At 47.0% G+C, this 27,118-nt stretch overlaps 1 protein-coding gene across 1 annotated transcript in view; it reads right to left on the reverse strand.

Annotated features, from left to right (window-relative positions):
- Positions 1 to 7,732: 7,732 nt before the first annotated feature.
- Positions 7,733 to 27,118, reverse strand: part of LOC141106848 (uncharacterized) — a 141,917-nt gene continuing 122,531 nt past the window's right edge. Inside the window, 2 exon segments of the mRNA XM_073597777.1 lie at positions 7,733 to 10,925; positions 17,849 to 19,633. Coding sequence (XP_073453878.1) covers positions 9,843 to 10,925; positions 17,849 to 19,633 — 2,868 coding nt within the window. The 3' untranslated portion in view covers positions 7,733 to 9,842.

The following is a 27,118-nucleotide window of genomic DNA, read 5'->3' on the forward strand; positions in this document are numbered from 1 at the left end:
CATTAAATTAGCCTCAGAACCTGTGTAATTCAAAGGTGTTCGGGTTTAAGGGGATGAGTTGGCAACTCTATGGCAAACTCGTTTCAGGGAGGTGGCGCAAGCCCCACAGACCCCCCTCCATCCCCCCACCCCCCCGGGCAAAAAATGTTTTAAATCACTTTTTCAATATTTTTCACAGTGCTTCTGGGGAAGGAGGTGGGGGGTATGTGGCAATGAAAAGTGTCAGTAGTTTTCAATTTTTAGGTATTGATTTTTTTACAATTTAATTTATTTTTTATTTGGGGCAGTGGACAGCGTTGGTAGGGCAGGGATGAGTGTTGTCAGTTGTTTTTTTTTAATTATTTTTTTACACTTAAGTTTTATATAATTTTTTATATTACAATTTTTTTTATAATTTTTGGGGGCTTTGGTGAGATATCAGGGGTCTAAACAGACCCCTGACATCTCCCCTATGGGACTGAGGACACATATTCCCCAGTCCCTTTCTCAGCACTGAAGATCAATGGAGAGGAGACAAAGTCCCACCTACATATTGCATTGCCAACATTACATGTGTTTTTTCATGGGGTCTCCTACTGGCACCAGGCCCTCAGGCAGTATCTAAGTGCCTGAGTGCTCAGTCTGCCCCTGGGTCTACCATATGTGTGCTGCCATGTCTGTGCCAGGAAAATGGAAAATTGTATCAAATACTTGCTGTCATTTTCCTTTCCTGGATCCAATTGATGGCAGCACGCTAAACCCACCAGCTCCTTCCTAATTTTGTACAGGAAATGGGCTGTGGTGTGGGTGTCAACCAGGGGGCGGGGCCAGTAGGGCGCCCCATGATAAAAAATGGTGGCGCACATGGAGACAGTGGCTGAGGTGTAGTAGTAACAGATCCCCCTCCTCCCCCAGTTGATGTAGATCCTGTGGCTCTCCCTAACCTGCACTCTCCTTCTCCCCGCTCCCCAGCCACTTACCTCCTGCTACCTGGAACATCAGCAGTTCCACCACCTTTTGGCTAAGATGAAGTGTAGTATCTGTTCCTATCAGTTTCCAGAGGAGGCGATGTTGGCCCGACCAATAGTGGGAAGGGCGCATGCAAATCCGATGGTGTAATTGGACCTGGACAGACGGTTGAGGGAAAGTCATCACCTGTTGCCCATGGGGGCTTCAGTGGGCCTACCCAACCAGTCTAGAAAGGACCTCCTGGTGAGGATGGGTGCTGCACATGGGTCTGGCCGGAGGGTCGGGTCCCTGGCCTTCTGGCCTGGATTGTGGTAGCTCTAGCTACGGACAGTTATTTGGGAGAGAACGCTTACTGCCCCTTTGAGGGGGGGGGGAGTGGCTAGTATCTCCCGAATGTAATTAGGTAGGAGTGATGGGAGCGACGGTGGAGCCTGATGGTAAAGGGCTCTCACCAAGCTTCTGGATCTCCATGCCTTTCTGCCTGTGGTGGGGGCTGCTGTGGTCTGGGCTGTGGGTCGGGGTTGAACTTGAAAGCCTATGGAGTAGTGCCCCTGGAGTGGCAGGCCAGGGGTGCCATAGAATCACTGTGTGTGGCAGACACTTTGATTTTGGGCACCAAGGTCACTACACCATATAACACGCTTTTTAAGCACCTGCCTCTTGGGCCGGGCCTTTTGGCTAGGACCAGAGGAATTTTTTATTCCTGGCCGGAGGGCCTGGTCATTGTTTTACACAATGGCCACTTCTTCACTCTCCTCTCCACTATCCCTTTCCCCACCTTTTTTTATTTATTTGAAACCTATGTTTGTTTTGTCACGTCTTGTTTTTTTCACGTTTTGCACGATGAGTAAGGATGCGGGTCCTCGGGCCAGCCCTGAAAGTCTTGGGAAGGGGTGGACATGGCCTTTTGGCTTAGTTCGCCCTCTCTCATGGGGTCTCCCTTCGGGGGAGCCCCACCTAGTACTTGGGTGGGTCCTGTTTCGGCAGGCCCTCCAGAGAACGGGGTCTGTCTGGTTTCGGCCAGACAGGCCATTGTAAGTACCTTTGTCCCCCGTCTGGAGCCTAACGCCCCGGGGGATCAGGGAATTGGCACGTCTGTGTACCCGTGGCACTTTTTTGTGAGCACTCTTTATGTGTGTGCACATTTTTTATGCACTGGGTGAAGTTTTTGGGGTGTGTTTTGCACGCCATAGGCTTTCAATATAAAAAAAAAAAAAAAAAAAAAATCTGTTCCTATCAGTTTCCAGAGGAGGCGCTGTGCAACTCCCGAGTGTGGGGAGGACACATGGAAATCCAATGGTGTCATTGGACCTGGAAGGGCGGTTCGGCAGTGCCGGTGTCTGGACGACCTTTGTTGGCATCAGCGGGGCTGAGTCCGAGCCGTCCGGAAGGGTGCTCCTGGTGAGGATGGGTGCTGCATTGGGTCTGACCCAGAGGGTTGGGTCCCTGGCCTTCTGGCCTAGATTGGGGTAGTTCTAGCTCCGGTCAGTTTTTCGGGAGAGAACACTGGCTCCCCTTTCCCACCGGGGAAGCGGTCAGTATTTCCCGAATGTAATTAGGTAGGAGTGATGGGAGCGACGGTGGGGCCTGATGGCAAAGGGCTCTCACCAAGCTTCCAGAACTTCAGGCCTTCCTGGCTGGGGTGGGGGCTGATGTGGTCTGGGTTGTTGGTCAGGGCTGGTACCGAAAGCCTATGGTGTATGTGCCCCTGGAGTGGCAGTCCAGGGGTGCCATAAAATCACTGTGAGTGAGGGTCACTTTGATTTGTGGCACCACGGTCACTGCACCATTACACGCTTTTTTTTGCACCTGCCTCCTGGGCCAGGCCTTTTGGCTGGGACCGGAGGAATTTTTTATTCCTGGTCATTGTATTGCACAATGACCACTTTTTCACTCTGCTCTACTTCCTTCTCCCCCACTTTCTTTTTATTTATTTCATTTGTGTCACGTTTTTGTATTTTTTTGTTTGTATACGGTTTGTTGCACTGTGTGATGAGTAGGGTTGCAGGTCCCTGGGCCTGCCCTGAAAGTCTTGGGAGGGGGTGGACATGGCCTTTTGGCTTAGTTTGCTCTCTCTCATGGGGTCTCCCTTCCAGGGAGCCCCACCGAGTACTTGGGTGGGTCTGTTTCGGCAGGCCCTCCAGAGAAAGAGGTTTTCGGCCAGATGGACCAAGTGTAAGTACCATTGTCCCCGTCAGGAGCCTAACGCCACGGGGAATTCAGGGCAAGGCCTTCTGATTTTAGAGGGCTCGTGCACCCTTTGCACTTTTTTGTGTTTAACTCTTTATGTGTGTGCACATTTTTTTTTGCACCGGGTGAAGTTTTTGAGTGTGTTTCACACGCCATGGGCTTTAAAAAAAAAAAACAGCAGTTCCACCGATTTTAGCAGAGCTCAAGGGGAGAGGAAAGGCTGGGCCCAGGGTGAGGAAAGAGAAGACATCTGGGCCAGGTGGCAGTAGGAGCAGTATTACAGCATGGTAGGGAGATCAAGAGGAGGAGCAGGGAGGGGGTCTCCATCAACTATCAGTGTGCTGTAAAATATTACCATATCGCTGAGACCAAGTGATGTAGGATAGCACTCCTAACACTTAGTACTGCCGGCCCCACAGCTAGGGGGAGCCATGCTGTCATCCTCACTGACCGACCTACTGCCCCATTTACCTCTTCTTCCAGCACTACAATTGCCCCATTTGTATAACTTAATGCCCCAAAGTCCTACTGCCCCCCAAGCCAATAACCGGTCGTGGGATGCCTACTACCTACAGAGCCTCACCTGTAAGTCCCACATCAGGAGGGAGAAGTGTGTGCCTGCCGGCCCCTTCCCCCTTCCTCTTCCCCTGAGCTCCGCTACGACCTCCGCAACTGCTCATGTCCCAGGTGGCTGGATGTAGGTGGCTGCGATGGGCGATGCTCACCATGCTTTCCTCTGTCTGTCAGCTGGGGGGGGGAGAGCCGATCCATCCCATTCTCTCACTCACTGAGATGTCAGTGCAGGCTATTTAGCCACTTCCCGCCCGCCCTATAGCGGATTGACGTCCGGGAAGTGGTTCTGTTATCCTGACTGGACATCATATGACGTCCAGCAGGATAACATGCCGCAGCGCGCCCCCGGGGGCGTGCATCGCGGCGATCGGTGGAGCGGTGTGTCAGTCTGACACACCGCTACACTGATCTTGGTAAAAAGCCTCCGGCGGAGGCTCTTTACCACGTGATCAGCCGTGTCCAATCACGGCTGATCACGCTGTCAATAGGAAGAGCCGTTGATCGGCTCTTCCTCACTCGCGTCTGACAGACACGATTAGAGGAGAGCCGATCGGCGGCTCTCCTGGCAGGGGGGGTCTGCGCTGATTGTTTATCAGCGCAGCTCCCCCGCAGATCACCACACTGGACCACCAGGGATCGCCACTAGGACCACCAGGGAAGGGGCAACATGTGGATGGCCAGGTATGTACCCCATGGCCATCCACATGTGCCCAGTGTGCCAAATCTGTGCCAATCAGTGCCCACAAATGGGCACTGATTGGCACCATTATGTTGCAGTGATGCCCAGAAATGCCACCCTTAGGGGCATCACTGCAAACAAGCAGTGCCATCAGTGCCACCCATCAGTGTCCATTCATGCCACCTGTCAGTGCCCATCCGTGCCCATCAGTGCCCATCTATCAGTGCCCATCCATGCCCATCTGTGCCAACTATCAGTGCCACCCATAAGTGCCCATCAATGCCACCTATGAGTGCCCATCAGTGCCACCTATAAGTACCCATCTGTGCCACCTATGAGTGCCCATCAGTGCCGCATACCAGTGCCACCTATCAGTGCCCATCAGTGCCGCCTATCAGTGCCCATCATCAGTGCCCGTCAGTGCCACCTCATCAGTGCCACCTCATTGGTGCCACCTCATCGGTGCCCATCAGTGCCGCCGTATCAGTGCCCGTCAGTGCAGCCATATCAGTGCCCGTCATTGAAGAAGAAAACGTACTTATTTACAAAAAAGTTTTAACAGAAACAAAGAAAAACTTGTTTTTTTTTCAAAATTTTCGGTCTTTTTTTATTTGTTGCGCAAAAAATAAAAACTGCAGAGGTGATCAAATACCACCAAAAGAAAGCTCTATTTGTGGGAACAAAATGATAAAAAATTTGTTTGGGTACAGTGTAGCATGACCGCGCAATTGTCCTTCAAATTGCGACAGCGCTGAAAGCTGAAAATTGGTCTGGGCGGGAAGGTGTCTAAGTGCCTGGTATTGAAGTGGTTAGAGACCCACCCCCCCCGGGATCTCACCAACCAGTGGAGGGCAATCTGTAACTATCGCACCTCAGCAGCTGCATCCGTGTGCACCGTCATCATGGGGCCCCGAGGCAATGCTTGAATGGTCAGTCCGCCCCTGCCGTGTCCAATTTCTCACGGTCCCCCCTCCGCATCCGGCGGTAGAGGAGAGGAGGGGAGCTGGCTGCGGGGGGGACAAGGGGGGGGCAGAGGAGGTGGACAGGAGGGGTAGAGAACAGGAGGGGGGCGGAGGCCACTACACTGACCACTGATATAAGGGAGTCCTTCTCCCATTGGTCACCAATGTAAGGGACCACTACACTGACCACTGATATAAGGGGGTCCTTCTCCCATTGGTCACCAATGTAAGGGACCACTACACTGACCACTGATATAAGAGGGTCCTTCTCCCATTGGTCACCAATGTAAGGGACCACTACACTGACCACTGATATAAGGAGGCTCTTTTCCCATTGGTCACCAATGTAAGGGACCACTACACTGACCACTGATATAAGGGGGTCCTTCTCCCATTGGTCACCAATGTAAGGGACCACTACACTGACCTCTGATATAAGGGGGTCCTTCTCCCATTGGTCACCAATGTAAGGGAGCACTACACTGACCACTGATATAAGGGGGTTGGTATAAAGTAGAGATGAGCCAAACTTTGGCTGTCCTGGGCCCCTTTTCGTCAGGAGCCGAGCATCAGATATAGAAGCTACTACTTCTATATATGACAGCTTCCCGCTGTCATTGGTGCCTAAAGAAGCAGCAGGAGCTTGAACCCACCTCGTCCCTATGAACCACGGATGTGTGACATCACATGTCATATGGCCACTGGCATTACTGGGCAATGATGTCACCACTCTCCCCACCGTTCTTTTATCTAGATGATGATAACTCAGGGAGCCATCATATTGCTAGTGGTACCGTTGGTTGCTATGTACCCCCCTACTAATTCAAGTAAAGGGAGGGCGAGGGGTATCCGGGCGGTAAATAGTAAAAGGATCTTCCAGATTCTGATAAACCCCCTGCCTGTAGACCCCACAACCACCAGCCAGGATTGTGGAGAAGAAGTCCTTGTCCCCTTCAACATGGGGCAAGATGATTCTCTGAGGGTTGACCCTTTCATGGCACCTCCCCATGTTGGGGGCAAGTTTGGGCGGGGGGATGAAAGTTCTCCTCACTTTCCTGGCCAGGCAGGCTGCATGCTTGGGTTAAGGGTCCAGTGTGGATTTTTTTATGGGGGATCTCACATTTTCTTTTTTGTTTTTTTAGACTGAAGTTCCCCCTTTATATTCATACCAGACCAAAGGATCTGCTATGTGATTTTAGGGGAAGTCTATGCAATTTTTTGTATTCTTGCTGTAGGATGTGCTACAGGAAAAGTGACATTTACAAAGGTATTTCAGGCAATTTAAAACACCTTGTGCTGCTGCAGCATCGCAGAAACGTGCCCCTTCACAGGCAGGATCGGGGCACCCCCTAGTCATGTTTAAACCACCTCAATACCGGGCACGTTTGCCCCCTTCCTGCCCAGGCCAATTTTCAGCTTTCATCGCCGTCACACTTTAAATGACATTTGCGCGGTCATGCAACACTGTACCCATGTGACATGTTTATCATTTATTTGAGACAGATAAAGCTTTCTTTTGGTGGTATTTAATTACCGCTGGGGTTTTATTTTTTGCTAAACACACATAAAAAGACTGATAAAAAAAAAAACGTTTTTGGTAGTTTATTTTTAAAATTTTGCAACTAAGTAATTTTTCTTTTTCACTGATGTGTGCAGATGAGGCTGCACTGATGGGAACTGATGAGGTTACACTTATGGGCACTGATAAGTCTGTACTGATAGGCACTGATGAGTCGGCACTGATGAGGTTGCACTGATAGGCACTGATGAGGTTGCACTGATAGGCACTGATGAGGCTGCACACATGGACACTATGTTGCTGCGTTTTTATTTGGAAAGTTTTATTATCCCCACATGGGTGTGGCCCCTTTCTCAATACTATGTTTCAATGGGAGAAACATTTACCAATCTAACCTCTAGATGGCACTGTTGTATCATCCATTCCATAGGACATCGTTGTCGAAAGGTCAAGCTACAGTTGAGGTCTATTTATAAAACATTTGTTGGACGATTGTAACAAGCATCCCCTCCCAGTGATTTCCTATGATCATCAGCTCCATCTAGTAGCCATAATCCAGCAAAAACACTACAATACCAAATTTTTGCCATTAGAGGGCGATGATGATCATAGGAAATCACTGCTCACATTCGTTGAACAAATGTTTACCAAACAAATGTTTACCAAACAAACCTGTAAGTGTTTGTGAAATCTTCCACTACAAAATGTGCTCAGCCAATGAGAGGTAATGACTCCATTTTTATCCTAAAAGGCCTAGAGGACCGCCTTTTAAGTGGTGGGGTTAACGTGTTTCGTCCTGGAAGACGACTTGAGAAAACAGACCTCTTGCAAGAGTTTACACCACAAAATGTACTCAGCCAATAAAAGGTAATGACTCCATTTTTATTTTTCTCCTGCTATCGATGGCCAACACGGTACAACACTTCATCCATGTCTTTGGTGATCTCTGATCTCCTTATGAACTGTTTCTTACATGATGAAGATCAGCCATGGAGTATATCTGAGGTGTATATCAGGGTGTGCTTCTTCCCCACATGTCCAGCAATATTCATATACAAGACATTTCCCGCACTCACTAATACACCTCGAGGGTTGTGTGGGACCCCTGATGTACAGGAAGACAGGACTTCAGTGAGGAACATTTCCCTCACTCAGGACAGGAAAGTGGCTTCTCCCCCGTGTGAGACCCCTGATATCTGTATAGCACTACCGCCGTAAGGGCAGCTGAATTTTTGGCCTCCCCTTACATACACAGCCAGGCAACAGGAATTTTCTGGCATTCACTCAGTAGTCAAAAAACAGTCCAGGGTGCTTTGTTTTTGGTTTATTAGGGGAGGAACTTGGAAAGGGATGGGAAAGGTATAGGATGCCGGGAACCATAACTTGAATGCAACTTGAGGACTTAAAACTGTCTCTGGCTACCAGAAAAATCACTGGGCTGTCCTCCCGTAGGATAACCGGATCAGCAGGTGAGGAAGGATTTCAAACAATGAATGCAGGTGCTCCATCTCCATAGAAAATGCCAGGGCACCTGGCTGCTCCTTAGATTCCACAAGTAAGAGGTGTAGGGTAATTGTACTGGCTCTAAACTGTCCCTTGTCAATAACCAAGCTGGCTATTGCCCCTGACTGCTTCTCCTCGTATAGGCTGTGGGATGTAGTGGTTGAAGCTACTCAACCATGATACTCGCCTCGACTACTGCAGCTCCCTCCTCATTGGACTACCTTTACATACACTATCCCCCCTTCAGTCCATAATGAATGCTGCTGCAAGACTCATCCACCCTACCAACCGTTCAGTGTCCTCCACCCCTCTCTGCCAATCCCTCCACTGGCTTCCACTCACCCAACGAATAAAATTCAAAGTACAATAATTTACAAAGCCATCCACAACTCGGCCCCCAGCTACATCACTAACCTAGTCCCAAAATACCAACCAAGCCAACATTGTTGGGGGGGGGGGGCAAACAACTGCCGGGTCTGTACTTACCCCATTCATGGCCTCCCCTCCTTCTCGGCCACCGTGAAGTCCATGCACAGCAGATGGACGAAGCAGTAGGAGCGCAGCCAGAGGAGCAGAGCCAGTCCGGGGCATGCTCCAACGACAAACATCGCCATCTTTCTTCTCCCAGCTCAGGCCGCATGGCAACTCTGCCTCTGCACATGTCACCCCTGGAGACTGCACTCTCATTGGCTGCCGCCAGCTCCTTCCCCCGCCTCCTCCTCTCCACTGCTTATCTGCTCCAACCACCACCGCACACATCGTACAAGTGGGTGGGCTCAGGGCGCAGTGCTTTGCGCCCCGAGTCCAATCTTTTTGAAGCCAATTAGAGCCTCAGGCTCTAATCATGTGCTTCTAAGTAAAAAAAAAACCATTGAAATCCATGAATCCAGCAGCCTGAATGGAGATTTGGGGCCGGGCGCATGGATTAGGGCGACAGTGCCTCTAATGAGTGGGCTGCCACTGCTCTGCACCCCCCCAGCACAGGCGGTCCCCTCCAGGCAACTGGACCCTGGATCCTGCACATCACATGGCCAGGCTCCAGAATATTTATGGCCTATCTCTCCACCTTCTGGGCCATCCCCACCCAGGGATTGGAGGAGACTACATAAATATTTAGGCCTCGTCTTTGCTCCTCTGCCCTTGGAGCTCTGCCAACTAACTCTAAACAAATTAACCCCGCCTCCTCTGCCTACAGAAGAGCCCAGCTAATTTTTCCCACACTGTACACAGAGGGTGCTAAATCTGAGATTGGACTTCTGTGAAAAAACATTTCCCTCACTCAGGACCGGAAGGTGTCTTTTTCCCCCCGTGTGCAATCTCTGATGTTCGTAAAGATTAGACATACCTGAAAAAAATTTCCCACACTAAGGACAGGAGCACGGCTTCTCCCCCGTGTGCAATCTCTGATGTATGAGAGATGTGATGGCCAGCAAAATTCATATAGAAGACATTTTCCGCACACAAGTCATTAGTACACCTCGAGGGTTGTGTGGAATCCTTGATGTACAGGAAGACAGGACTTCAGTGAGGAACAATTCCCTCACTCAGAACAGGAAAGTGGCTTCTCCCCTGTGTGAGCTCTCTGATGTCTGTAAAGATGGGACTTCTGTGTAAAACATTTCCCGCACTCAGGACAAGAAAATGGCTTCTCACCTGTGTGAGATCTCTGATGTATGACAAGTTCTGATTTTCGTACAAAGCGTTTACCACACTGAGGACAGGAATGTGGCTTCTCCCCCGTGTGCACTCTCTGATGTCTGTAAAGATGGGAGTTCTGTATAAAACTTTTCCCGCACTCAAGACAGAAATACGGCTTTTCCCCCGTGTGAGATCTCTGATGTTTATTAAGAACGGACTTCAGTGAAAAACATTTTCCGCACTCAGGACAGGAATAAGGTTTCTCTCCCGTGTGAGATCTCTGATGTGTGTAGAGATTGGATTTCTCTGAAAAATGTTTTCCACACTCAGGACAGGAATACGGCTTCTCCCCCGTGTGAGATCTCTGATGTTTTACAAGTTCAGATTTTTTTACAAAACATTTTCCGCATTCAGAACAGAAAACCACATTCTCACCTGTGTGAGATCTTTTATGCACATTAAGATGAGATTTAAAATGAAAACACTTCCCGCACTCAGTACAGGAAAACTTCTTCTCTGTTGGAAGGACGGCACCGTCCCTCACAGTCTGAGGTTCCTCAGGATAAGAGGAATACGATGGTCCGGCACCGTCCCTCACAGTCTGAGGTTCCTCAGGATAAGAGGAATACGATGGTCCGGCACCGTCCCGCACAGTCTGAGGTTCCTCAGGATAAGAGGAATACGATGGTCCATCTACACTGTGTGGTGCCGGATGGACATTTGAGGTAGTCGGGTTTTCTCCTGGACTATACTGTGTGATGTCCTCATCTTCTACTTTACAGTCTGGAGACAAAGTGAGACAATATTTATATATATATAGCAGAGGATAGAAGTCAGGACCATGTAATGTACAACATATTGTATAAGATACAACACTTAGGACTATATACCAGATGTGTATTTCCTGTTTTTGCTACACCCAGGGCACAGGGTAGGTTGAGAAAATGGTGAAACTAGAAGCCAACAGAGAAATACAGGAATACAGGACGGGGAACACAGCTCAGGAAAGTGACCAGGGAATTACAGGCTGATATCACCCAGTCCCCGCCCTACTCTGGACCAATCAGTGAGCAGTATGGGTGGAGGAATGGATTTAGTGTTAATGACCCACCTGTGCTGATCTCTGTAGGAGTGTCCTTCTCTATAAATGTCCCCGTTATTCCATCCTCCTCCATAGACTGCTGATCATCCCTCACATACATCTCTTCTTCTTCTGATTTAACCTCAACTTTTATAACAATCAGATCTTCACTCTAAACCAAGAAAATGATAGAAAATATCATCTGTAAAATATAAGCTTTATTATTGTGACATCACATAAAATATCCACACATCATCTCCATGAGTCTGTGTTCTAGATGCTCCAACCTTGGGGTAACAGTGAGGGATGGTGTGACCTTCCTGTGTGGAATCCCGGGAATACAGAGGACGGGGACATCTCTCTGGTGGGTTCCCATTACTGGATCCATCTGTAGGAAACACACACACTGACTGAATACATTGTTTCTATGTGTTTATCAGATGATGGGGGATCTAGGTGGATCCTCCGTACTGCTCTCTCCTTTACAATAAAGTCTCCTCTTACCCGGTGATGTGAGGGGCGGCTGATTGTCCATCATGATATCCTTCCCAGCACTGCTCACCTCTCCTGTCAGGAGCTCCATCATCTTCTTGGTGACTTCTAGAATCTTCTCCATGTTGTGTCTCTCAGGTTTTAGGGAGTCACATGGAGGCACTGTGATGGTCATGTGATCACCTGACTTCACAAGAGGAAATCTCTGTATTGGGGAACCAATAGGAATATCATGTTAGAATCCCAGAATTCTCCTCACCTCTCCGGTCAGGTTTGTGTTTTATTAATAGAGATAAGAGTGATGTCATGTGACCTCCCAGAATCCTCCTCACCTCTCCGGTCAGGTCTGTGTTTTATTAATAGAGATAAGAGTGATGTCATGTGACCTCCCAGAATCCTCCTCACCTCTCCAGTCAGGTCTGTGTTTTATTAATAGAGATAAGTGATGTCATGTGACCTCCCAGAATCCTCCTCACCTCTCCGGTCAGGTTTGTGTTTTATTAATAGAGATAAGAGTGATGTCATGTGACCTCCCAGAATCCTCCTCACCTCTCCGGTCAGGTCTGTGTTTTATTAATAGAGATAAGAGTGATGTCATGTGACCTCCCAGAATCCTCCTCACCCCTCCGGTCAGGTCTGTGTTTTATTAATAGAGACAAGAGTGATGTCATGTGACCTCCCAGAATCCTCCTCACCTCTCCGGTCAGGTCTGTGTTTTATTAATAGAGATAAGAGTGATGTCATGTGACCTCCCAGAATCCTCCTCACCTCTCCGGTCAGGTCTGTGTTTTATTAATAGAGATAAGAGTGATGTCATGTGACCTCCCAGAATCCTCCTCACCTCTCCGGTCAGGTCTGTGTTTTATTAATAGAGATAAGAGTGATGTCATGTGACCTCCCAGAATCCTCCTCACCTCTCCGGTCAGGTCTGTGTTTTATTAATAGAGATAAGAGTGATGTCATGTGACCTCCCAGAATCCTCCTCACCTCTCCGGTCAGCAGGTAGATGATCTCCAGGGTGAGGTTTAGTATCTTCTCAGTCATGTGACTCTGGTCCTCCTCCATCCTCATTAGTGCCGTCATTTGATCTATACAGGTCTCCTTGTAGACAGACAACTTTGGGAAATGAAAGTAAGAATTATTTGGATGGTGTTGGTCACACAATAATAGGATGTGGATGTGAGGGGGTGGATGTATTGTGTTCTCCCAAATAGGATTGGGGGGGGGCGGGGGAGCCAGAAGAACACAGTGTTTATTGCGACTACGAATGTTGGGTCATCACGATGTCCAGGAATGGGAACTTTCTGACATTTGGCTGGAGTTACCATAAAATCCATATAATTGGAAGAACTCCGGCTGCAAGGCTCCAAACCAAGACTCTAGCAGCCTACTGACTGGAGTTATGTCCCTGTCACTCTCTGCAGTAAGAGAAGGGATTGGATTGGATAAAATTAGGATGCTGCTGGTGCAGTAGAGAGCTGTGGGGGAGGAGTCTGTTCTCTTCCCTCCAATGGCAGCCCAGTGTGGATAGGAGGAGGACAACGGGCGGTGAGAGGTTTGTTTTCTATTGGTTGCCAAATATGTTGTTTTATCCAGGACATTGTACAGGGTTGTGGTGGGTTCCTGGGGGTCTGAATTCCAGCACCGGGCACTGCCAGACCCTGTGTCATTGGAATTTACTGGGCTGCCCCGCAAGAACCACAACACAGACCCATGGCTACCTGGATGCTACATAAACAGACCTCCTCTAAGTACGAGTGCCCACCAAGGGGTGAAGGACTGCCCTTCTTTATTGCACTTGGTATAGAAGTTTTATTGGATGGTAAGAAGGTTAAGGTTGCCTTCATTTCCTGGCAGGAGGTCTGAGAAAGTAAGTGCAGGTGGGAGGACCATAATAGACCAAGTTGTCCCCCTCCCTACCTTATAGTCTCCCTGAGCCATATAGCTTCCTCTTCCCTCAGAGCCCTCCTGCCCACCTACCCTATAAAGGGCCCAGAGCCATTCAACTCCACTACCCCCTCAGGGCCCCCAAAACCCTCTAACCTCAGTACCCCCTCAGCTACTCTACTTCCCTCAGAGCCCTCAGTTTCTTCGTCCCTATAACACCAATGATGGAAAATATTCTTCATGGCAGGCTGGGGAATGTTTTCTTCCTCCTGACCAGCAATGTAAGGGGCTCTATGCTCCATACTCCTGACCCCGGCATTCCATCATTGTGTTGGCTGCATAGTGTAATGATAGCCCTTTGTAGATCATGCATGGTCAGTGTCTTGTCTATTTATTGTCAGTGCTGTTTGTTAAGAGGAACATATTACTAGAATTTATCTCCAAAATGAAGTGAATGTTCCGGCCCCGATGTAAATAGAAAATAAGATCTTATTACCTCATCTGCTCCACTTCCAGCGATGTCTCCTCTCTACTTCCTCCCAACTCACCTCTCACCCGGAACTTCCTATTTATACCTGACATCACTTCCTGTCTTCCATAGAGACTTCCTGTCTCTATGGTAGAAGTGAGATCACCATTTTGTGGAGCTCAGAGGAACTGTGATCCCGAGAAAGGTCTCGTAGTGTGAACACGGCCTTTTGCTGTGTGTGTATGTACTGTATATCCTTATAGATGGGGTCGTCTCCACTCCCACCAAGGGGGATAGGAATATATTACTGTCACCAATGTAAGGGACCACTACACTGACCACTAATATAAGGGAGTCCTTCTCCCATTGGTCACCAATGTAAGGGACCATTACACTGACCACTGATATAAGGGGGTTCTTCTCCCATTGGTCACCAATGTAAGGGACCATTACACTGACCACTGATATAAGGGAGTCCTTCTCCCATTGGTCACCAATGTAAGGGATTGTGATGGGAGTCACTTTGGGCAACCACTACACTGACCACTGATATAAGGGAGTTCTTCTTATATTGGTCACCAGTAGGGATGGGCTTTATTTTCGGGTCGAACATGAGTTCGACTTGAACATTGGCTGTTCGCCCGTCGCCCGCCGACCAGCGAACAATTTTGAAAGCCTATGGGAGAAATTAAAAGTAAAGGGGCGCATGTTTCCCGTGTTTAGAACAGTCTGACAGCAAAATGACATTTCAAAGGAAAAAAGTCATTTAAAACTACTATCGCTAGCGCCGGCTATAATAAATTGTCAGTCCGGCAATACACATAAAAGTTCATTGATAAAAACGGCATGGAATTTCCCCACAGGGGAACCCCGAACCAAAATTAAAAAAAAAAGCGTGGGGGCCCCCCTAAATTCCATACCAGGCCCTTCAGGTCTGGTATGGATATTAAGGGGAACCCTGCGCCAAAATTAAAAAAAAAAATGGCGTGGGGTTCCCCTCAAAATCCATACCAGACCCTTATCTGAGCACGCAAACTGGCAGGCCGCAGGAAAAGAGGGGGGGACGAGAGAGCACCCTCCCTCCTGAACCGTAGGTCACATGCCCTCAACATTGGGAGGGTGCTCTGGGGTATCCCCTCAAAGCACCTTTGTGGGGAGAAGGGCCTCATCCCCACAACCCTTGCCCGGTTGTCGTGGGGGTCTGCGGGCGGGGGGCTTATCGGAATCTGGAAGCCCCCTTTAACAAGGGGATCCCGACCCCCCCTCCCCCGTGTGAATTGGTAATGGGGTACAAATGTACCCCTACCATTTCACAAAAAGAGTGTCAAAAAGGTTAAAAAAGACAAGAGACTGTTTTTGACAAGTCCTTTATTAATTTCTCCTTCTTTCCGCTTCTTCTTCCATCTTTTTTCTTCTGGTCTTCCTTCGGTGTTCTTCTTCTTCCTCCATCTTCTTCTTCCTCTGCTTTTCTCGTCCCGCATCTTCCTCCGGCTTTTTCTCCGCTCCGTCCGCACGATCCTCCTCAGTGGGAGTATTCCGCCGTGTGACGCTTTGGTTCTTCTGACACTCCGTTAAATAAGAAGTCACCTAATTGGTCAATAGAGTCCACCTGTGTGTAATTTAATCTCAGTATAAATACAGCTGTACTGTGAAGCCCTCAGAGGTTTGTTAGAGAACTTTAGTGAACAAACAGTATCATGAAGGCCAAAGAACACACCAGACAGGTCAGGGATAAAGTTGTGGAGAAGTTTAAAGCAAGGAAGGTCATAAAAAATCTCCCAAGCTTTGAACATCTCACGGAGCACTGGTCAATCGATCATTGGAAAATGGAAAGAGTATGGCACAACTGCAAACCTACCAAGACATGGCCATCCACCTAAACTGACCGGCCGGGCAAGGAGAGCATTCATCAGAGAAACAGCCAGGAGGTCCATGGTAACTCTGGAGGAGCTGCAGAGATCCACAGCTCAGGTGGGAGAATCTGTCCACAGAACAACTATTAGTCGTGCTCTCCACAAATCTGCCCTTTATTGAAGAGTGACAAGAAGAAAGACATTGGTGAAAGAAAGTCATAAGAAGTCCTGTTTGTAGTTTGTGAGAAGCCATGTGGAGGAAACAACAAACATGTGGAAGAAGGTTCTCTGGTCAGATGAGACTAAATTATAACTTTTTGGCCTAAAAGAAAAACGCTATGTGTGGGGGAAAACTAACACTGCACATCACCCTGAACACACCATCCCCACTGTGAAACATGGTGGTGGCAGCATCATGTGGTGGGGAGGCTTTTCTTCAGCAGGGACAGGGAAGCTGGTCAGAGTTGATGGGAAGATGGATGGAGACAAATACAGGACAATCTTAGAAGAAAACCTGTTAGAGCAAAAGACTTGAGACTGGGGCGGAGGTTCACCTTCCAGCAGGACAACGACTCGAAACATCCAGCCAGAGCTACAATGGAATGGTTTAGATCAAAGCATATTCATGTGTTAGAATGGCCCAGTCACAGTCCAGACCTAAATCACATTGAGAATCTGTGGCAAGACTTGAAAATTGCTGTTCACAGACGCTCTCCATCCAATCTGACAGAGCTTGAGATATTTTGCAAAAAAGAATGGGCAGAAATGTCCCTCTCTAGATGTGCAAAGCTGGTAGAGACATCCCCAAAAAGACTTGCAGCTGTACTTGCAGAGAAAGGGGGTTCTACAAAGTATTGACTCCGGGGGGCGCCATACAAATGCCCCCCCGACACTTTTCACATATTTATTTGTATCATTTATCATTTTCCTTCCACTTCACAATTATGTGCCACTTTGTGTTGGTCTATCACATAAAATCCCAATAAAATACATTTACATTTACATTCCCCCAGCTGTGCCAAATTCTGCCCGTATTTTCATTAACACAGCAATTTCCTCTGACCGTCATCTCAATTATGGGGCAATAATGCAGTACTAATACGGCAGTGCTACATTATTGCCACTACATGGAGCCAATAATCATAGGAAATCACTGAAATAAAATATGACCAATACTGGTCACGGCTGGGGGAATGCGCATCACATTTGTTCTGGAATTTTATTGATAGGCAACTCCTATCCTCATATTGATTAGCGGTTCCAAATAAATAACTACTGCAGTAGAGAACAGACACAAAAGATACACTCCGCATCTTCCCAAATAACTGTTCTGTTTTATTATGACACAATTGAAGGTTTTTATACACATGATTACGTAGCTATCACATTAATATTACAATTGTACGTTTATGGTAACAAGGGACGTAACATAGGCAGGCTAATTCTAATCAGGACTGGAAAGAATGCAAACATGTCATGAAAACATTATTAGTGCCGTGTGCAATACATACAAAATACAATACAATTCTATACAGAACTTACACATTTCCTTTACACATTCATTCTAGAAAGTTTATAGATACAGACCTGTAAGTGTTTGTGAAATCTTCCACCACAAAATGTACTCAGCCAATGAGAGGTAATGACTCCATTTTTATTTTAAAAGGCCTAGAAGACCGCCTTTTAAGTGGTGGGGTTAACGTGTTTCGTCCTGGAAGACAACTTCAGAAAACAGACCTCTTGCAAGAATTTACACCACAAAATGTACTCAGCCAATGAGAGGTAATGACTCCATTTTTATTTTTCTCCTGCTATCAATGGCCAACATGGTACAACACTTCATCCATGTCTTTGGTGATCTCTGATCTCCTTATCAACTGTTTCTTACATGATGAAGATCAGCCATGGAGTATATCTGAGGTGTATATCAGGGTGTGCTTCTTCCCCACATGTCCAGCAACATTCATATACAAGACATTTCCCGCATTCACCTCGAGGGTTATGTGGGACCCCTGATGTACAGGAAGACAGGACTTCAGTGAGGAACATTTCCCTCACTCAGGACATGAATATGGCTTCTCCCCCGTGTGAGATCTCTGATGTCTGGAAAGATGGGACTTATCTGTAAAACATTTCCCGCACTCAGGACAGGAATACGGCTTCTCCCCTGTGTGCACTCTCTGATGAAAGGAGAGACTGGACATTGCTGAAAAACATTTTCCACACTCAGGACAGGAATACGGCTTCTCACCCGTGTGCACTCTCTGATGTGTGGAAAGACTGGACTTCACAGAAAAACATTTCCCGCACTCAGGACAGGAATATGGCTTCTCCCCCGTGTGCAATTTCTGATGAGTGGAAAGATGGGACTTCACTGAAAAACATTTCCCGCACTCAGGACAGGAATACGGCTTCTCACCCGTGTGCACTCTCTGATGTGTGGTAAGACTGGCCTTCTGTGAAAAACATTTCCCGCACTCAGGGCAGGAATATGGCTTTTTCCCCGTGTGCAATCTCTGATGTGTGGAAAGACTGGACTTCACTGAAAAACTTTTCCCGCACTCAGGACAGGAATATGGCTTCACCCCTGTGTGCAATTTCTGATGATAGAAAAGAGTGGACTTCCTTGAAAAACATTTCCCGCACTCAGGACAGGAATACGGCTTTTCACCCGTGTGCAAATTCTGATGATAGAAAAGATCGGACCTCTGTAGAAAACATTTCCCGCACTCAGGACAGGAATATGGCTTTTCCCCCGTATGCAATTTCTGATGATAGGCCAGAGTGTACTTCTGTGAAAAACATTTCCCGCACTCAGGACAGGAATATGGTTTTTCCCCCGTGTGCAATCTCTGATGATTGGAAAGATGGGACTTCACTGAAAAACATTTCCCGCACTCAGGACAGGAATACAGCTTCTCCCCCGTGTGTAATCTCTGATGTGTGGTAAGACTGGACATCGCTGAAAAACATTTCCCGCACTCAGGACAGGAATACGGCTTTTCCCCCGTGTGCAAGTTCTGATGATAGGAAAGACTGGACATCGCTGAAAAACATTTCCCGCACTCAGGACAGGAATACGGTTTCTCCCCCGTGTGTAATCTCTGATGTGTGGTAAGACTGGCCTTCTGTGAAAAATATTTACCGCACTCAGGACAGGAATATGGCTTTTTCCCCGTGTGCAATTTCTGATGTCTGTAAAGACCGGACCACTGTGAAAAACATTTCCCGCACTCAGGACAGGAAAACGGCTTCTCTCCCGTGTGAGACCTCTGATGTGCGTCAAGTTGTGATTTTTGTACAAAATATTTACCGCACTCAGGACAAGAATACGAATTCTCACCCGTGTGGGTTCTTTTATGTACATTAAGTCTGGATTTATAATAGAAACACTTCCCGCACTCAGTACAGGGAAACTTCTTTTCTGTTGGATTATCCCTCACAGTCTGAGGTTCCTCAGGATAAGAGGAATACGATGGTCCGGCACCGTCCCTCACAGTCTGAGGTTCCTCAGGATAAGAGGAATACGATGGTCCGGCACCGTCCCGCACAGTCTGAGGTTCCTCAGGATAAGAGGAATACGATGGTCCGGCACCGTCCCTCACAGTCTGAGGTTCCTCAGGATAAGAGGAATACGATGGTCTGGCACCGTCCCGCACAGTCTGAGGTTCCTCAGGATAAGAGGAATACGATGGTCCATCTACACTGTGTGGTGCCGGATGGACATTTGAGGTAGTCGGGTTTTCTCCTGGACTATACTGTGTGATGTCCTCATCTTCTACTTTACAGTCTGGAGACAAAGTGAGACAATCCTCTGAGGTTTTCCTCATCTCCCGTCCATCTACTAAAATAGAAATACAAAGATTATTACTAGACATGAGCTGATTGGTTCCCCTAAACCAGGACTCCGCCCACATCAGGCAGCTTTGTCTCTGAGGATCTTACAATTCCCCCCTCAAGGTAACTAGTAAATGGATCCTCTGATCTCCTACCAGTTCATTTCTTTCATTCATGGGCCTTAGTCAGAGAGTGAGGAAACAATGAGAACTGTCTTTTATAGGAGTGACAGTGATGAGGGGATTATAGGACGAGTGTCCCCACCCCCTCTATCACTCATTGCCATCTTCCCAACACAAGAAGTCCTGCACTTCCTTATTTAGTCCATGATTTAGTCATAAATAACAGCGGGGCTGAGCCCCACCAGAGGTCAGAGAGTGAGGATGGGGGGAGAACAACCAAGATAAAGACTGGACTGATCCTGAAGACCACCATCATTGGGTTATTGACTCCTCCCTCATTATCACTTTCTGTTTAGGGGTTCCAAAGTTGGAGGATGTTATCACATTATTATCACCATGTAAAAGTCTGTGCTCCAATCAAATCATCAGATATAAAATGTCCACCTGGTAGGAAATGGGTGTAATAAAAGAGAATACATATTATGTGTATATATAGCAGCGGGTAGAGGAGAGAGAGCAGAAGTCAGGAGTATGTAATGTACAACATAGAGTATATAGTGCAGGGGTCAGGAGTATGCAACATGCAATATATAATTACCGGTACTATATACGGTGTAATAGTCAGGGGGACTCATAATATTGGTGTTCAGTAACCAGTGGAAGCTGAACTGTTTACTGGAGACAAGTTGCAGAGGTCCCACACCGCTGCCTTCCATCTCCTGAGACTGCACTCAGTGACTTGGGTCTGAGACTATACAGACATATCCCTCCATCCGGCACAGCCAGCAAATAACAGAACAAGTAACCCCGGGAGAATTGTTCTGTCAGAGGTCTTGCTAGACCCAGGACATGAGGCAGAAGACTCAAGGTACATACTCCAAATCCTTAGGCTGAGCAACACCTATGGTGAAAATCAAAATTTTACTGCCAGCTGAACCCCAGAATATCCATAAATCCAGTCTAGATACATAAATTGTGTCTGCAGCACAGAGAAGGAAGATTATCCGAGAGAAATACAGGAATACAGGACGGGGAACACAGCTCAGGAAAGTGACCAGGGGATTACAGGCCGATATCACCCAGTCCCCACCCTACTCTGGACCAATCAGTGATCAGTATGGGTGGAGGAATGGATTTAGTGTTAATGACCCACCTGTGCTGATCTTTGTAGGAGTGTCCTCCTCTATAAATGTCCCCGTTATTCCATCCTCCTCCATAGACTGCTGATCATCCCTCACATACCTCTCTTCTTCTTCTGATTTAACCTCAAATTCTATATCGATTGGATCTCCACTCTAAATGAAGAAAATGAGAGAAAAATATCATCTATAAAATAGAAGATTTATTATTGTGACATCATATTAAAAAAAAACACATTCTCTCCAGAAGTCCATGTTCTAGATGCTCCGATCCACCAACCTTGTAACAGTGAGGGATGGTGTGACCTTCCTGTGTGGAATCCCGGGAATACAGAGGACGGGGACATCTCTCTGGTGGGTTCCTGGTATTTGGTGGATCCATCATATCCTTGTGTCCTTCTGAAAACTTCTCCATCACTCCATACTCCTCATCCTCCTCTTTATACTCTTCTTTAACATCAATATTATCATCCACAGATGACTCCACCATGGTGTCCTGGTACAGATCCTTGTAAACTTTTAGAGACTCTGACTCCTCTATCACCCCATCCTCATCACCCTCCTCTTTTATCTCTTCTTTAACCTCAACTTTAGAATCTCTCAGGTTTCCACTCTGAATATATAATAAAAATGACATCAATTGTAACAATGCAGATAATGTACAGATCCTAATGATACTATCAGTGATTGTTCCTCATCTACCTGATGACGGTGAGGGATGGTGTGACCTTCCTGTGTGGAATCCCGGGAATACAGAGGACGGGGACATCTCTCTGGTGGGTTCCTGGTATTCGGTGGTTCCAACTTATTCTTGTGTCCTTCTGAAAACTCCTCCATCACTCCATACTCCTCATCCTCCTCTTTATACTCTTCTTTAATATCAATATTATCATCCCTGAGGTTTCCAATCTGAAAATATAATAAAACATTCATTGCAACAAACATGCTTCTGTTTTAATCATAACTACCAATAATTGTCAATAATCTACCTGATGATGGTGAGGGATGGTGTGATCTTCCTGTGTGGAATCCCGGCAATACAGAGGAGGGGGACATCTCTCTGGTGGGTTCCCATTACTGGATCCATCTGTAGGAAACACACACACTGACTGAATACATTGTTTCTATGTGTTTATCAGATGATGGGGGATCTAGGTGGACCCTCCGTACTGCTCTCTCCTTTACAATAAAGTCTCCTCTTACCCGGTGATGTGAGGGGCGGCTGATTGTCCATCATGACGTCTTTCTGAGCACCGCTCACCTCTCCTGTCAGCAGCTCGATGATCTCTCTGGTGGCTTCTAGAATCCTCTTTTTATTCCTCTATTCTATCAGGGAGGGAGGTGTAGGCAATGTGATGGTCATATAATCTCCAGACTTGACAGGAGGTGAACTCTAGATTTGAACACAAATAGTAAAATCAAATGACATTCCCAGAATCCTCCTCACCTCACTGGTCAGGTCTCTTTTTATTAAAACCCCACTTCATGCTGAGGTTTCTGATATTACATACAATGCAGGTCCAACAGCCCTACTTGGAAAGTGAGGAGGCCAGGGGTCGGCCCACATCCTAAGAGCATCAGAAAAAAAAAGTCAGATAGAGGGATATTAAGAGGAGGCGCTGTGAGGTCAGTGTGATGTCATAGCATTCTCTGACGCTGATTGGAGGGACATTGGGAGGAGGAGCTGTGGGGGGTGCTGTGTGAGGTTTCTGTACACAGAATAATTTCTCCCGGATACATCGCACCTCTCCTAAACTGGAAGATGATCTTTATCAAGACACATCATATTCCTGTGATCTCCGTGTACTCCGGAGACTTTACTAATCACATTTTAGGATGAATATCTGAGACTGGGATCATTATGGTAAAAAAAAATTCCGGACAGTTACTGCAAATTAAATTTTTCCTTTTTTCTTCTTATTTGAATCTTATAAAATAAAGACATACATATTCCAATCCCTCCTAAATAAACCGCCCATCCCCGCCACTAATAAAAGTACTATAATTCGTTTGTCAGGAGTGTGTTGCGCTCCTACTCCTAATTCCTGTATCCTGGTTTTGGTTGTCATGCATTCTTCTGTCTGTCTGTCCACCTGCAAGGTATTTGATGTGGTCAGTCTTTGGGTGGAGACCCAACCATATTTAAGGCAGCCAAGCCTGTAGTCTCAGATATTGCGTTTGTAACATGTGCTTCAAGCTCTCTGTTTGTCTGCCCTGCTCTGCTGTTGGAGTTCCCTCGTTGATGACCTCGGTTCGGATATCGACTACTTTCTGAACTCTGTCTACCTTTTGACTATGGATTTGACCCTGACTATTCTGAACCTTGCCTGCCTTTTACCTGGACTGTCGTTGAACCACTCTGCCTGTCTGCCAACCTGCAAGTACCTGGTTTCTGTGCTCAGTTTGTTCCTGCTCAGGCATGGTGGCCAGGCACTATAGCATTCTGTATAAGTCCTGGGGGCAACTGAGTACCAGTAGGCCTGCTTGCCTTATGGAAAATGGGGATGCTATAGTTGAAGAACACAGAAGCCAGCTAGAGTGTCTGACCACCTGCATTAGGGGTAAGCGTGACATTGTTAGTATAGATGTAGAAAATGTACAATAGACGGATGAGATGAGAAGGTCATTGGTGGAAAAGGTGACATCTCCAAAATGAAGGAAATGTTTAAGCCCTGTAAGTGTGTGTGGGGGGGGGGGTGTTCTGACCCTGAAGGGGTTCATCTACTGTACATTTCCACAATATATATGACTAGGGGGCACATGTCTGGGGTTCTTTTTATAAGTGAATTTTTTATTTAAGTGGGCGTCCTTTGGTTCTGCACAAAGAGATTGCACAAAGTGAGAATATACAGCACACTACTTTGAAAAAACACCAAACGGGGCGCATGCGCGGCACTGAGCGAGATGGACGCCTGACACGGTAGCTCCGCACACCGTGGGACACGATCTGTCACAGAGGGCTATAAATGGCCTTACACTCGACACATCTAACACTCCTCGAGGCGCAAAGACAGAGTGCATGCCGTTGTCAAAGTAAAAATCCCGGGGCCCCGCTCAGAAGTCTCTAACCCACTATCTCCTCTGCACCAGGGAACAATACAGCATGTCCCAAAATAGCGCCGCGGCCCGAGCACATTCTCCTGCTCTGGCGGCCCCCTCTGTGCCTTCTGTTCCTGGCTCACCTTCATATCCTGGCAGTGAGTACAGCTCTTCTCTATCTAAAGCTGACCTAGATGCTAGCCTAGAAAAGATGTATAATAGACTGGCAACAAAGTTCCAAACAGAACCACACAAGACCTCCCATGCACGGTCACAGGAGATTGCAGCTCTGGGTACTAGAACTGACATGCCGGAAACTAAACACGATGAACTGGCCCTGGCTTATAATGAGCTCAGTCCAGAGCATGAAACGTTAACAACAGCATTTAATCAAATCAGGTTGAAGATCTGGACAACAGGAATAGACGCAATAATCTGCAATTGCGAGGTATTCCAGAGTCGGTAACGGATTTGATTCACACTGTCATCAGGCTGTTCAAGTCTCTCCTTCCAGAATGTGAATCTGCGGCCTTTAGGTGTGGCAGGTTTCACAGGGCCCTCAGACCAAAACCTCCAGCAGACAAACCGCCGCGTGACATAATCCTTTGTATGAAGGATTTCCTGACAAAAGAAGACATCTTAAGGGCTGCTAGAAACACCCTACGCATCGCCCTTGATGATTACACTGTTCAGAACTATCCGGATATCTCACCAGCCACATTGGACAGACGCAGGGGCATGAAGGAGGTCACTGTAACACTTTAAGCAGCCCGGATCCGATACATATTTCCCATTTAAATTGGTGGGTTCCTCATAATGGCTCCACTTATGCTGCCATCACAGTTCTGGAGGTTCAGGAGATCCTGGTGAAATTGGGCCACATGGAAGCCGAAGCGGTGCCCTGCCATCCCTTGACCCCCCCAAGGCCATCTTAAATCTGGCACATGCCACCTACCAGACGCAACAGAAGGAGAATTCGATATGATAACGCTTAACCGGGGACATATCTAACTTCATCGCATCAATACAGCTATCTCTATGATCTGCCCCGTTGGATTCGACGATGACGCACCCTCAGTCTCAAGGCACCCACTTTGTCAGGAGCCTGTCCCTTGGTGCTGCTGCATGACATCCCCACCCAGCAACGTTACCACTTTTTACATTTTTTTTTACAGCTAGGTTCCTCACACTGGTCCCCTCTTTTGGTTTGGGCACAAGATCAGTGGTGCTGCTGGGTTCGAGACTTGGTTGTCTCGGTTGTAACATTCTATTTTCAGGATACAAAAATGTTCCTGATCCTGTTCATTTTTTGTTCATTTTCTTTTTTTTTTTTTTGACTCTTTTTTTTCTCAGGTTTGAATCCTCAACTGATTATAGTCATTCTTGTCCTGACAGGCGTTTTTGGAGTAGGTGAGGTCATAAGGCCTCTATCCGCTGTTTTAAATGTTCCTCTATGGTCTGCAATCTGTTACAAATGCAGTATTGGGGCTTTGTGGGGTTAGGTTCCATATTTGATAGTAGCCTACAAGCCTATTCTTCACTCATTCAGCTGAACGCCCTCCCTAATCTTAGTAATGGCGATTAATTGCATCTCGCATAACGTCAAAGGCTTCAACTCTCCCCATTAAGAGGAGTAAAGCCTTCTCCCACTATAAGCGACTTAAGGCTAAAATTCTACTGATTCAAGAGACACACTTCTCGCAAAACTCCCATCCCAAGTTCTTTCATAGAACTTTCCCACAAGCTTTCTACACACTGCATTCATCGAAGAGTAGGGGTGCTGCCATATTTTTACACGCCTCCTTTCCTATGGACGTGCGTCAGATTTACAAAGATAAGGAAAGTCGCTATGTTATAATCAAGAGAGGTTATACATAACCAGGAGCTTACCATAGCTAGCATTTACGCCCCCAACGAATCCACTGCCTCCTTCTTCACATCCTTTTTTGATAATTTAGCAAAATATCAACCCCCCCATATGATTATAGGGGGAGATTTTATCATGGTAGTGAACCCCACACTAGACAGGTGCACTGCCTCCACTGGTTCCAGGGCTTTCCCTAAATCCATTTCCCGTAAACTTCTGGAATTCCAACTAGTGGACACATGGTGGGTACACACAACATAGGAGCAAAAGAATATACGTTCTACTCTCATCCGCACAACAGTTACGCAAGACTAGACTATATTCTCTCCACTCCTATTATCCTTGCTATCTCTCAGACAGCCTCCATTCATAACTGTGCATGGTCTGACCACCACATAACCTCCTTTACCATAGAATTTATTAAGCTAGCCCCTACACCATTTATGCGGAGACTCAATGAGGCACTTCTTTCTGACTTGGCGGGTGAATCAGAGGTTTCTCAATCTATAGATACCTACTTTGCTCTAAACGCCCTCCCTGGGACCCCCATTTCTACAGTGTGGGTCGCTCATAAGGCAGTTGCTGCGGGGTAAACTTATCAGTTTAGCTACTGCCCGCAATAAAACGAATAAGAAAAAAATAGTACAGCTCTCTGCGGAGCTGGACAGTTTATATAAAAATTCCGCAGCCCTGACTTTAATCTACCAGACTGTCCATCGAGCAAAAAACGCCTCGAATTGGACTCGCTACTCTCAGCTAAAGTGGAGAAGGGCCCTGCGATGGTCCAAGGCAAGATGTCTATTGCACAGTAATGCCCTGTACACACGATCGGACATTGATCGGACATTCCGACAACAAAATCCATGGATTTTTTCCGACGGATGTTGGCCCAAACTTGTCTTGCATACACACAGTCACACAAAGTTGTCGGAAAATCCGATCGGTCTGAAAACGGTGACGTAAAACGTGTACGTCAGGACTATAAACGGGGCAGTAGCCAATAGCTTTCGTCTCTTAATTTATTCTGAGCATGTGTGGCACTTTGTGCATCGGATTTGTGTACATTTTGTTGTCAGAAAATTTTATAGCCTGCTCTCAAACTTTGTGTGTCGGAAATTTCAACGGAAAAAGTCAGATGGAGCCCACACACGATCGGAATTTCCGACAAAACAATCCGATTGCACTTTTTTCCGTCGGAAAATCCGACCGTGTGTACAGGGCATTACCCCGCCTCAACCATGTTCGCTAGGAAACTGAACCAGCCTTTCCACCCTCCGCACGTTTATAAATTGACCACCCCTTCGGGCATGATTACATCTC

Source organism: Aquarana catesbeiana, linkage group LG08 (genome assembly GCF_042186555.1).
Source record: "Aquarana catesbeiana isolate 2022-GZ linkage group LG08, ASM4218655v1, whole genome shotgun sequence".
Lineage (NCBI taxonomy): Eukaryota > Metazoa > Chordata > Amphibia > Anura > Ranidae > Aquarana > Aquarana catesbeiana.